Source organism: Prunus dulcis, chromosome 1 (genome assembly GCF_902201215.1).
Source record: "Prunus dulcis chromosome 1, ALMONDv2, whole genome shotgun sequence".
NCBI lineage: Eukaryota > Viridiplantae > Streptophyta > Magnoliopsida > Rosales > Rosaceae > Prunus > Prunus dulcis.
Window position 1 is genome coordinate 11,268,383 of NC_047650.1, and position 13,535 is coordinate 11,281,917.

A 13,535-nucleotide genomic window follows, 5' to 3' on the forward strand; every position below is an offset into this window, starting at 1 on the left:
GTTCATCTTATATATATATATATATATATAATTGTTGAATTAATAATTGACACAAATTAATGTGCTAATCATCCAATTTATAAACTAGGAATGAGTAAAGAAAACTAAAGGAAATGAAACAAATTATATATGTGATTTAAGTGATATAATTCTAAACATAAACTCTTATTTATACATAATTATATATGTATGCGGGCCTAACGGGCCGGGCTTTTGTGGGCGGGCGGGCTTTAGACATCCAAACTCAAGCCTAGCCTGGCCAAAGGCGGGCTGGGCTGGGCTTTTTTTCGATGGGCCAGGTGGGCCCCCATCGGCCCATGAGCCCGCGAGCCAAATGATTAGGCCTACCTTATAGGAGTCATGGTGTAAAAGTTCAAATTTTTTTTTTGGAAAAAAAATAACACTAAAAAATAGAAAGATAATACTTCCATTCATAATTCATGGCAAAAAAAATAATAATAATAACAATAACAATACAAGCTACAATAGTCCACGACATTATGTAGTTTCTTGTTCATAATTGTAGTGATTGGGCTTCACATGTGGGTGAATGACCAACTCCTTGCAAGGTTTTTAAATTTTCCAACATTGAACAATTCATGTTAAATGTATTTATAATAATAATTAACGAAAGTCTCTAATTCAAGGCTCTGTAGTCACTAACAGTATATGCTCTGTTGGGTCAACCATAACAGTATATGCTTTTTTTGTCAACAATTAAAGTATATTCCTTTTTTTTTGTCAACAAAATAACAGTATATGCTTTAGTGACGGTATTAATTATACTAATTTTTTTGGATATACATATGGACTAACATTGGAGCAAAAGAAACAATTTTTATTATCAATGCATAATATTTTACTTGCGTCTGTAAAATCATAACACGACAGAAAAAGTATATATATTTTTGAAAGGAATTTTTTTTTCATAAAGTAGAGGCAAAATTATGGAGGCAAAATTCGTATGATCCAAAGCCAACCCCAATCCCAATCCCAAACCCAACCCCAAACCCAATCAGGAATAAAAACACACATCAGCAGCGCTTGCGAGTCCGACACGTCTCAATCACGGTACATTCCCATAAGTGCCCTCCAAAAAGATTAGATCAACGGTAAACACAACAGTGACAGAAAGGGTAATTTTGTTACTGGACATAAATAAAACAAACTTTGTTTCCCTTCTTCTCTCTTTCCGTGGTTTGCCCAACTCCTCCTACCTGATTCAATTATTTATTTATTTTTCCTCGACTCCTTTTCTTGGGTCTCCCTCAACAGTCTTAACACGTTGCCAACCACCGCGAGCGTCTCCAAAACGGTGCGTTTCGGTCATCTACGGCTGATCGCTCACCGTAACCGGCACAGTTCGACGGCCGTCGGAGCTCCGAAGCCGTGGGGTGAGTGAGTCGTCCTGGCCCGTTTGTCTAATTGTCTTTCTGCATCTAATTATTGCTGAATTGTGCCCTAAATTGTTTCCTTTGATGCAAGCATTTTACCAGAGCATGGAGAAAAGGAGATGGTTGGTATTTGTAGTATTTACATGGATGTTTGTTTTTTCTGCTGGAAGAGGTAAAATTTGAACTTATGCATCAAAATTTTATGAGAAATGTTTAACTTGATGGTGGTCTTGGGTTAGACTAATTTCTTGTTGTGAACGTAGAAATTGTAATTGGGTTTGAAGGAATTTTGGTTGGTTGGAGAAAAATTAGTTGAGGAGACACAGTGGGCGAGCTTAACAGTCTTTACTGGTGGATGTATATATGTGTATATGTTACGTAATTGCTTAATTATGTATGATAGCATTTGCAATATGGGTGGTATTGTTGGTTCTACATTGTTACAATGTACTTAAAAAGTTGGTGTGGTTTTAGTCTGCCCTGGTCTCGAGAGGTAGTAGCATTCACTTAGGAGAAGAGAGGGAAGCGCATACGTTGAGAATTATACAAATATGAATTAGTTGTGTTATGATTCTTACGGATGAAATGGGTTGAATATGGTTTAGGGTAGATCCCAGATAGACTTTGCTGTTGTTGAGCTTATGGAACACATTTTTAACAAGGAATTATTCCTTCTTCTAAATGCAGAACTGAAAATTAAGCACAAGGATCATGGCCCCGTCTATAATCATACGCTTGCCACTATATTAGTGCGGTACGCTTCCACGGTAAGTTTCATGAGATATTGGCTTGTGTGACCATTTACGAGGATTTGGTTGGTAAACATTTATGTTACGGAAATATGTAGCCTCAAAATTTCCCTTGCAAATTGTACGATATATTTTGTGATTCCGAGTATGCTGTAATTGTGACATAGGGAAAGGTTTATTTTGGGGAGTATTTAAATCTGTCTAATTAAATAGGAAACAAAACTATGGAGATTTGCTGGATTAGATGTCAATATTTTAACTATTAGTAGTAGCATTGCCTATAAGTTTTGTAACAATTGAAATCAAACTTCTGCACTTGTAGGTGTATTTATCAGATTTGACAGAGCTGTTTACTTGGACATGCTCAAGATGTGACGGTTTGATTAAGGTACTCAGATTTATGGCATCAATTCAAAAAATTTATGCCTAAAAACCGCTGACCTTATTCCTCCTTTAATGTGAACAGGATTTTGAAATGATTGAGCTGGTTGTTGACATCCAGCATTGCTTACAGGTGCAATTTCATAGTTAAGCCTGGTTTTATGTGTTAAAATTGTTTTCTTATCTGCCTCTGCCTTACATTGTCATTACTCTTTACTTTCTCCAGGCTTTTGTTGGAGTGGCACAAGATCCCAATGCCATCATAATTGCATTTAGAGGGACTCAGGAACACAGGTAGAGTGCTAGAGTGCTTATATCATTCGAGATTAAAATTTTTGCTGAATTATTTATGTGAGCCCAAATTACCCAGTGACCAATAGAAGGGGTTTGCTCATGAATTGTGCTGGTCAGTTGTGCAGTCCAACTATGTTGTCTGTGACATAAGAAAACATAGGTGACAAGAAAATTTAATAATAAGGATATTAATACAGCACTTATTGAGAAATTAACATCTAGATTCCTTGCATTACCTCAAAATATATGCATCACCATAGGCAATCTGATTTGTTCTTTTATCAGAGTTGTTAGTCGACTAATGGTTGACTTTATGTGTACAGCATACAGAATTGGGTTGAAGATTTATTTTGGAAACAGCTTGATTTAGATTACCCTGGCATGCCTGATGCAATGGTATTTATTACAGTAAAGTTTCTCTACTCTGTTGCTTGCTGGAATATAAAGTTTCAAGTCTCAATTCTTTTTCTATTGCTTTAGGTGCACCATGGGTTTTTTAACGCTTACCACAACACAACCATACGCCCTGGAATTTTAAATGCTATTGCAAGAGCTAAGGAGTTCTATGGAGATATTGACATCATAGTTACAGGTCATTCAATGGGCGGGGCAATGGCTTCATTTTGTGCTCTTGATCTAAGGGTAATCATAGATTCATAATTAAGCGAGTCTCTATTTTGCATGTTTCATCTATAGCAATATTTGTTTGAATTTTTCTTTTCCTAGTGCCTTCCATCAAATTTTTTTGTAATTTTTTTATTTCAATGTATGCTATCTCTAGGTTCTGGGTAACTACTGAATGAGGATCATTTTTTGTTATTTTTCTCGGATAAATTCTGAGTCGGGGTAATGGACTGGTTGTCTTTTTTCTTCAAAACAGTAGTTTGTGGTCGTCATGATTGCTTAAACAATAAATGCATGCATGGTTTTGAATATAGTTACATTTGATGGTTCACTTGGTCCAAAGACCCACAATGAGCAGTTACCTTTACTTCTGTTAGCGAGTTATAATGTTTTAGCCTTAGGCAGGTAATTTGAAGTCCTGTGAGAGGATTGTTGTAACTTGTATGCAATAGCTGTAGTAGCAAGCAACTAAGTAGTATTAGGTATCGTATCATGTCAGAGCTTGACTCATATGTTATGTCAACGTAGCTATTACCAATGGAGCTTCAATTAATCTTATCCCCTTTCACTTCAACTGATCAAGATATGTTAGTGTGTCAGTGTAAAAGAGTGTGAACTTATTCTACAAGGGTCTTTTGAATTTGTCTAATTGCATTCACTGCTTGCTGGAGTTTTTCTTGGCCCTGCTGCACTCGTGTTACTTCTGTGAATGTTATTCTGGAAGCTTGTTCTTCAAACCAGTAACATTGAAATGTTTCTTTTTTCTTTTTTGTAATCCAGGTCAATCAGAAAGAGAGAAATGTTCAAGTTATGACATTTGGACAACCTCGTATTGGTAATGCAGCTTTTGCATCTTACTTTAGCGAACTTGTGCCAAATACTATACGAGTTACAAATGAACATGATATGGTTCCTCATTTGCCTCCATACTATACTTATTTTCCTCAGAAGACATACCACCACTTCCCAAGAGAGGTATTTTTTCTAACCCACAGAGGTGGATTACTTATGTGTTCAATTTGAATCCTTTAATATCAATTAGAGAATAAACGGATCAAGTACTTTATTCTAGCATATTCTTGGTGGCCCATTATTTGTGAATAGTTTGAGTAATGAGAATAATGCCAGATGAATAAGAGTCTTAGATATACACTAGCACACTGCTTTTGTAACCAAATCTATCTTTATCTGCACCTTTGAGGCAATTTTGGAATCATAAACATGTATGTTTATGACCATACTTTGGAAGTTTCTTTCTCTTCTGACCATTGAGAGCCCTATTCTTACTCTAGGTGTGGCTTTATAACGTTGGAATTGAAAGTCTTGTTTATGAGGTTGAGAAGATCTGTGATGATTCTGGCGAGGACCCAACCTGCAGCAGGTAATCTCTCTTTTGTGTTGTGATGTCATCAAAAGTTTTCTCCTTGGTTTCTTTTCTTCCACCCTGTCTTCTATTGGTAGAAGAACAATATAATACTGAATTGAAAAGAACAATCTTATCAGAAGAGATGATACAAGTTCTCGGGAAATTTGTGCAGGTCGGTGAGTGGGAACAGCATTTCCGACCATCTAGTTTATTTTGGTGTTGAATTAATGGCGAAGACATGGAGACGGTGTAGAATTGTGATGGGTCCTGGGGTAGTGGAATACAGCAGAACAGATCTTGGAGGAAATTTTGTACTGTCCAGAGATCTTGCAACTCCTGTTCTAAAGTTGAATGCAATGTCAGAAGCTGGGGCAAAACCTCTGTAGAATGCCAGCCAATGATTCTCTTGGAAGAAATCTGAGAGAGGTCAGTTGTAGGTTTATGTCCCTAAAAAGCTGTTTCGTCGTAGGCGTTTTGTTTTCAGATGCCATAGCTGACAAATATCGGTGGGATGGGGCCAAGGCTGCGAATGACACGTGTATATATTAATGTGTTCATCTTCATTCTTTTGGATATGAATGCTGACATTTGTGTTACTTGTGTATATATAATGGCCGTTCTCTATGCAGAAAATGCTAGTTTTCTAACTTGTATAGCTTAAATCCAAATTGCATCCGACAAGATCGAGGGTCTACGTTGCCTTTTTTTTTTTCTGAGTAAAATAACTCGTAACCAAGCTGAACTTGAATGTGATCAACCTGGCAATTTCTTAATGCAGACTTTATTTGGTGCTCTAGTCCCATGAATCCAATTTCTTAATAAAAAGGTTATATTTCTTCTTACTTTAGTTATAGCCTGTCACTTAATTAAGCCCCCTTTTCTTTTCTAAAAGTCTTCTCAATTATCTGCATAAGGTTTAGGCAACCCTTGTTTATTCTACTAATTAATAATAAACCTTCCAACTATGGAATACGTAAATGCAATTACATTATTGCCACTTGTTTAGATTCATTTTTCCCACGATCTTGATCTACATATATTTCACAATATTCTTATACGGATATTAAGTGGTTGAAATCGATGGATTAAGTTTGGCATATAACAATTAATTTCACAAATTTGTAATGTTATCATCATTGCCAAGTACATAACACACAGTAGGACTAGATATTCTATGTCCAAGTTACATGTTTAGATGCATAGCAAGAGTTCAGCACAGGAGCAAAACCAATAAAAACTAGGTGATGATCAATTACAAAAGAAGGTAAATGTAGGAGAAAATGCTTTTCAGATTTAATTTTCCTTTCACACCCAAGCTTGTCTTCAAATCCTTGGCTAGCGAATCACCCACATGTTCCTTCACTCTGTTTTCAGATTCAGATTATTCTTCTCTTCTTCATCAAGGATAGAAACTTTGGGTTCTACCACTTTGGGTTCAGCAATGGCTGTTGTGACTGCCACTTCTGCTTCCTTCACCAAATTCTCCTCCGGTTTTACGGGCTCTTCTGTACACACACATAACCAAATTAGGTTAGCAAATAATACGTTTGACTAACGACTTGTCATAGATATACTTATGTTGCCAGATTATGAATCTACACGTTGCTCTTATATACATGCAATGTGATATGTATTGTTTTATAAATAAACTATATGCATTAAATTAACATGATTGAGGTCACAAACCATTTTGTTGTGTCTCTGGGGCTTTCGTTTCTTCTGCTTCCAAACCCAATTCTTTGTTGTCTTCTAGAATATCATCGTCTACCTTGAAGTACAAGCTACCCTTGCTGCCGGCTCCATAGCGGGGAGTGTAATAGTCAGACGTTCCAGACCGGCCCTCAGAAATAATCCCATCAATTCCTTCCTCATCTAATTTCCTAGACGAAAAGAAACGGTTTGGGGAGCCGTGGGTGATCAGCCTCTCCGCAGCCTCACCGTGCTCTTCTTTGTTACTTTTGTCCAAGGATTCTTTATCACCATCGTCTTCATAATCTCCATCTTCGTTATTTACAATGATGTCCTTCGCTTTCTCCTCAGCCGCCACTGGCTCGCGGCCACCAACATTGTTATTTACATTAATATTCTCACGATCCTTGTCGAGTACTTGTTCGCTGCTCTTACAATCTGCTGGTTGTTGCACCGTTGAGCTGCCGTTGTCCACGTTTTCCAGGACGGTTTCGATGTCTTTGCTCTTCTTGGAAGAGCCCCCAACATTGGATTTCTTGCGGCGGAGGATGGTGTTGCTGGTGGCAACCGCCAGTTTTGATTCCCCACAACCCATTTTTCAATCGTGTGTTTGTGTTGTGAGGTCTCAGAGAAGAGAGAGAGGAGACAGAGGCTGAGAGATTAATGTGTTTAGCTCCCTTTAATATGTGAGAGAGAGATTAGAGATGGAGGCAATGAAAGCTGTTGTGTTTTGATTTGGTTATTTGTTTGTGTTGGAGCTGTGGTTTGCATGGGTGTAATTTGGTTGTCATGCACATAATGCTTATATATAGAACCGTTTTCTTCGTTGTGTTTTCAAGGTGGAGATAGGTTTATTGGCAGCTCATTATCTCAACATCAATATGCCTTGCCTAAGCCTTGGTGTATTTTTAGATAGGTAAAAGGCCTTAGTAATTAGGAAACATTTTTGCTGGCGATGATCATTCATTCATTCATTCAACTGTTCGAATCGTCACGTTTTGAAATAAAACACATTTGAAAAACTAAACGCTCATGAATTAAATCTTAAATTACTTTTTAGGGAAATATTTAGAACCCAACTTTTGCAAAAGGCAATACCAACTCAATACTCAATGAGACAAAGTTTAGAAATCTATTTTTGGAAGAAAAAATTGGACTCTACAATATCTTTGTGGGGAATGAATTTGTATGCCACCGGAAAGGACTTTGAAAACCTGAAACCAAGAAAAGAGAGATGATTGTAAGTCCTTGAAACCAAGGGCGGCCCTGGGGTGGTGCAAGTGGCGCTACCGCACAGGGCCCCCGAAAAAAAAATTCTTTATATTATATATATATATATATATTAATATTATATGAATTGTATATATAGTATAGCGTATGGATATTTGCACAGCAGCGTGTTTTGGGGATTTGGATGGAGCGCATCTCTCTTTGGCAAAAGGGCCCGAGTTCGATGCTCCTTGAGGTCGTTCTACTGGCTAGCCTTTTTTGATATTATTTTTGCATTCAAACTTTACATAATTATAAAATTTAAATAAAATAAAAAAACAGAAAGCCTTTACAAACAGGCAACGTGAAGCTTAACTTAACCTTACCAAAGGAGGAAAATATATGATATATCCCCCAAATGTTCTTAAAAATAAAATAAAAAAAGGTTTTCTCCTCCAAGAAAAGTACTTTCTTCATTCAAAACACCACGAAAAAAGCTTCATACTTCTTCTTTCTCTTAAACTCTGATTTTCTAGTAAGTAATCATCATTGTTCATCAATTTCTCTTTGGTTCTTTTTTCAATCCTTTGACAATTTTTGTTATTCTTTCAATTTCAGGAATTTGAACACCAAAAAAAGAAAACCCTAATTCCTGAATTCATAAAGACCACTCAAAATCGAATAGTCATATTCAAATCTCAATTCAAATTCAGGTATGTATCTAAATTTCAATCTATTCTATATATTACATGACTTATTTTATTAAATTATTATCATGTTGATGATTGGTTGTATGAGAATATAGTTTGTAGAAATATTTATCTATTTCTTGCTGGGGTTTTCTTCCAGGTTATAGGGTTTTGGAATTTTTCTTTGTAATCTAAACATGCCACCTACTAGAAAATATGTTTCTGGATATACAAAACGGCTTAGAAAAAGAAAAATCAAGGAATTGACTCAATCTCAAAGAGGAGCTCTTGATAGATTCATTGTTAGAGAATCACATGCTACAATTGATGAAAATATTTTCAATGAACAAGAACAAGATGATGTTGAATTGCAAGATATTGAAAAAAATATGGATGAATGTGTGGGTAATGCTGAGCAGAATGAGAATGATGACAATGAAAATGCTGATATTGATGATCATAATGAAGATGTTGAAGATGTAGACATAGAAAATCATAACAATGAGAACATCACTGATTTATTCAATGAAGAACCAAGCCAGTCCATTCCATTGGATATTTATGATCCAAGAAATTGGGATAATATTGATCCCAAATTCCGTGACCTATTAGTGGAAAAAGGTCCTATAAGAGATCTATTAATAGGAAAAGGTCCTAAAGATCATTTACATAGGCGTTTCTCTTCAACATTTTACACTCGTTATTTGCCAAATGGAGAGCAACATGATAGAGATTGGCTAATGTATTCAAAGGATCTCAACAAAGTATTTTGTTTTTGTTGTAAGTTATTGAAAAAAGGGCCACAAAAAAGTCATTTAGCAAATGAGGGATTTAAAGATTGGATACATCTTAGTGGCAGACTTAAAGAGCATGAGACAAGTATTGAACATATCAATCATATGAGCACTTGGATTGATTTTCGTATTAGATTGCAAAAAAATAAAACAATTGATGGAGTTGTTCAAAACCGAATCAAGAAAGAGAAAGAGCATTGGAGGAATTTATTAAAAAGATTAATTTCAATTGTGAAATATCTTGGAAAATATAGTTTGGCTTTTCGTGGAAGTAATGAGAAGATCCATGATATAAACAATGGAAATTTTATGGGCCAAGTGGAAATGATTGCAGAGTGGGATCCAGTTATGAAGGAGCATGTTCGACGTATGGATGATAAAGAGACTCATTATCATTATCTTAGTCATAAGATTCAAAATGAATTGATACTTTTGTTAGCTTCTGAGCTCAAAAGTGCAATCATTAAAAAGATTGAAGAAGCTAAATATTTTTCTGTGATTCTTGATTGTACTCCAGATGCTAGCAACCAAGAACAAATGAGTTTGATAGTAAGATGTGTGGATGTCTCTACTAATCCAATAAAGGTTGAAGAATTCTTTTTGGAATTTTTGGTTATGAATGATACAACAGGACAAGGACTTTTTGAAGAGTTGCAAACGGTGTTGCAAAAACTTAAGCTTGATATTGATAATGTGAGAGGACAAGGCTATGACAATGGATCAAATATGAGTGGGAAATACCAAGGTGTCCAAAGAAAACTTTTGGATGTAAATCCTAGAGCATTGTACACACCTTGTGGTTGTCATAGTCTTAATTTAACACTTTGCGATATTGCAAACTCTTGTGGAAAAGCAAAAGATTTTTTTTGGAATCATACAACGTATTTATACATTGTTTGCTAATTCTACAAAGCGGTGGAAGATATTGAAAGATAATGTTAAACACTTAACTCTGAAATCATTGTCAGTTACATGTTGGGAAAGTCGTATTGAAAGTGTAAGAGCAATAAGATTCCAAGCTGCAGATTTAAGAGAAGCTTTACTTCAGTTAGCAGAAAGTGACGGTGACTCCAAAATAACAAGTGAAGCTAATTCTTTGGCAACATATGAACTTGGAAATTTTGAGTTCTTATTGGGCATGGTTATTTGGTATGATATATTAGGTGCTGTCAATGTAGTTAGCAAAAACTTACAATCTGAAGACATGCTTATTGATGTTGCTATTGATAAAGTGAAAGGGTTGATTACATTTTTTGAAAAGTATAGAGAAAATGGGTTTACAGAAGCTATGTATACTGCTAAAGAAATTGCTACTGACATGGGAATTGACCCGGTGTTTCTTGAGAAGCGAAAAATTCGTAGAAAAAAACATTTTGATGAGAATACTTGTGAGCCATCCCAATCAGTTCCTAAATCAGCTGAAGAAAAGTTTAGAATTGATTATTTCTTGTATTTAGTGGATCAAGCTATTGGTTCTTTACGAAGAAGGTTTCAACAATATCAAGAGTATGAGAATATTTTTGGGTTTTTGTTTACTTCAAAGAAGTTAAATTCATTGGATGATTGCGATTTGAAGAATAGTTGTAGTCATCTGGAAAGCATTTTGAAAAATGACAAGTTTTTTGACGTCGATGGGGAGGATTTATTTGTTGAGTTGAAAGTTTTACGGGAGCTTTTACCAAAAGAAAATACCACAGCTATTGCAATATTAAATTTCTTGAAAAGATTAAATTGTTTTCCAAATGCATTCATTGCATATAGAATCCTATTGACTATTCCTGTTACTGTTGCATCTGCGGAAAGAAGTTTTTCAAAATTAAAATTGTTAAAATCATACTTGCGATCAACTATGTCGCAAGAAAGATTAAATGGACTAGCTTTGATTTCAATTGAAAGTGAACTTCTTGAAAAACTTGATTATGAACATTTGATTGATGATTTCTCTTCTAAAAATTCAAGAAGATCAATTTTCAGACATTAGTATTGTACTAGCTGTGTTTTTTTTTCTTCTGGGGTAAAAGTGAATGATTTTTGGATAATCAGGTATGTTTTTGTTGTTGCTTTTGTGTTTAATGCAATATAATCTAATTTGTTAATGACATTTGTGTGCAACTACTCTTTAATTTGTGATTGCCAATTTTTTTTTTCCTATTAAACACAGATTGCTTATTAGAGGCAGCAAGAGATCTTATAGGGGCACAAGGAGCTTATTTTTGTACAAAACATTTAACTTTATCAAATAGAAACATTTAAATTTTTATGAATTTGATTTCTGATTGTCATTTCATATTTATTGATGGTGAATTTTAGTTATAAAAAAAATTGTTTATGACATTAAGTTATGGCAAATTTTTATAGTATTTTTGTATTAGATTATGCGAGGCCCCAATTTAAGTTTCGCACAGGGCCCTCAAAATCTCAGGGACGGCCCTGCTTGAAACACATCAGTGTGATGTAAGTCAAAGAGCTTTCAATGCTTAAGTCAGTTCGACTATATAAAGAGAAAAGTAGAGTTTCTTAGTTCAAAGAACATTACCTTCTTCAAGAGGCGGATATTGATTTATATTTAGCTCTTTGGTGGCTGATTTATTGTCGTGGGAGGCTGCATATTTGACATAAATCAGGGGTATGAAATACTTGCTGATGTGAACATCAAGTCAATTAGATGTTTGACTTGGAACGTGTGAGATATTTACCCAAAGTAGGTGAACATGAGGGAAATCTCCAAGATTTGGGCTAATCTTTTACAGGCGTGCAATATGAAGACAAGTCATGTTGGGCTTATCCCTTTAGGCCATATCTGTCCTAACCCAAGGCTAGATAGGCTTTTGGTCCCATGTTGAGCTAGCTCAATCATGGGCATTTGTCTAGCGCAAGGCCTTGTAGGGCCTTTCTATGTCGTGTGGGCTCCTCATTACCCCCGGCAGAGGAAGCGACCTCTGCGAGCTCTCTGGCAATAATTCCAATTGCCTGCAATTAATGCGTGAGACTTCTCTTGCCCCTAACAAGGACAATTTGGTCCATGTACGTGGTGCCTTATCATTGCCGTGCGATTATTTGCTCCCACCGCATAGTTTGACCATATGGTAAGTAAATATGAATATATTTGAAGTGAGACCTGAGCCCATCACCCCCCTCCCCTCTCCCCCTCCCTCTCCTCTCCCACATAGTTGAGAGAGAGAGAGATATATATATATATATATATATGAAATCTCTGAAATGTATATATGGATCTCAGATTCTGAGGGTCCAATACCATCCATTTGCACAGACCCCTAGAATATGAATAAAGAAAATTAAATATAGCTGCAATAGTGTACAGAACAGAAACAGTTCCAACTTCCCATTAACCTCAAGATGCATGTGAAGTCGTGTCAACTCCACCTCAGTTTTTCCCAAGAACAATGAACATACAAATCGCAATTGATGCAAATTTAATAAATTAATGACAATGGCTTAATGTTTATTCTAGTTTTTTTTATTGAAATATATAATAATGAATTAAATCAGTTCACAACTTAGGTTGTTAGGCCATCTCCAGTCATAAGGCTAAATATAATTCATGACTAAAAATTTAGCTCCTCAAAATATTAATTTTTTATAGAATAATGTATGGCTAAATTTTTCCATCTCCAACTATGCATGACTATATTTTAAGGTCTTTTATATTTTATTATTTTTAGAAAAGAGAGTGAGGAGTGTTTTAATGATTGATTGTTGAAAAGCACATGGATGAGAGCCCACTATAAATTTGGCCTAAGCTAAAGCTGGGTTACATTTGGTCTAGTTGGAGGACTAAAGAGTCAAATATGGCCCTCCAAATTTGGCCAAAATTTTATTTAGCCCATAACTGAAAATAAATTTTGCATTAATTTAGAACTATATTTGAGATATAGTTCATGACTGAAGATGGCCTTAAGTTACGTTATTACCAATTGTTTTACACACGTAAGTAATTATTATCCGTTGATATAATATTAAATTTTCTTTGCGTATCATCAACTGCTTGAACTAGTCTGACCTTATTTGAATTATTGTTCTAATAATGTTGTAGATGGAAGGTGCTAGAGTGATAGTTTGGTCCCACAAGATCCTACTAGAATCTTATGAATTGGATAAGAAATAAGTATTGGAGCTAGAAATTCAGAAGGTAGCGTGAGGGACAAACAAGTATGGGAAAACAACTGGATAAAGATGAAGTCATTTGATGCGTCCAAATTGAAGCCAGTGACTAAGTCAGGGCTCTTAACTGCTTTTCTGTTATCAAATTTCAGTCGTCCTTCAATTTTGGGTCAATATGTAAAATTCATCGATCATTTCCTCCGGTTAAAAACTTTGACCCGGTT

General features: G+C 35.5%; 3 protein-coding genes across 6 annotated transcripts; 2 read left to right on the plus strand and 1 right to left on the minus strand.

Moving 5' to 3' along the window:
* The first annotated feature begins 1,203 nt into the window (after positions 1-1,203).
* LOC117614486 (lipase-like) lies at positions 1,204-5,404 on the plus strand. Of its 3 annotated transcripts, none has more exons than XM_034343311.1 (11): positions 1,204-1,398; positions 1,497-1,566; positions 2,082-2,161; positions 2,466-2,531; positions 2,610-2,657; positions 2,751-2,818; positions 3,142-3,214; positions 3,299-3,460; positions 4,223-4,417; positions 4,735-4,823; positions 4,981-5,404. In XM_034343311.1, the coding sequence occupies exons 2-11, from the start codon at positions 1,500-1,502 to the stop codon at positions 5,192-5,194; spliced, it is 1,062 nt and encodes a 353-aa protein (XP_034199202.1). In that variant the 5' UTR covers positions 1,204-1,398; positions 1,497-1,499; the 3' UTR covers positions 5,195-5,404. The 3 variants fall into 3 exon arrangements, with proteins under 3 accessions (XP_034199202.1, XP_034199201.1, XP_034199200.1); XM_034343310.1 differs by having other exon boundaries at positions 1,204-1,394; positions 1,486-1,566; XM_034343309.1 differs by having other exon boundaries at positions 1,204-1,394.
* Positions 5,405-5,978: 574 nt separating this feature from the next.
* On the minus strand, positions 5,979-7,254 carry LOC117614832. 2 transcript variants are annotated; one of them, XM_034343746.1, is made up of 2 exons: positions 6,495-7,254; positions 5,979-6,310 (listed from the first exon to the last, which is right to left on the minus strand). In XM_034343746.1, the coding sequence occupies exons 1-2, from the start codon at positions 7,090-7,092 to the stop codon at positions 6,168-6,170; spliced, it is 741 nt and encodes a 246-aa protein (XP_034199637.1). In that variant the 5' UTR covers positions 7,093-7,254; the 3' UTR covers positions 5,979-6,167. The 2 variants fall into 2 exon arrangements, with proteins under 2 accessions (XP_034199637.1, XP_034199636.1); XM_034343745.1 differs by having other exon boundaries at positions 5,979-6,313.
* Positions 7,255-8,592: 1,338 nt separating this feature from the next.
* Positions 8,593-13,315, plus strand: LOC117613795. Its single transcript, XM_034342372.1, has 4 exons — positions 8,593-9,137; positions 9,444-9,934; positions 10,158-10,849; positions 13,244-13,315. The coding sequence occupies exons 1-4, from the start codon at positions 8,593-8,595 to the stop codon at positions 13,313-13,315; spliced, it is 1,800 nt and encodes a 599-aa protein (XP_034198263.1).
* Positions 13,316-13,535: the final 220 nt, after the last annotated feature.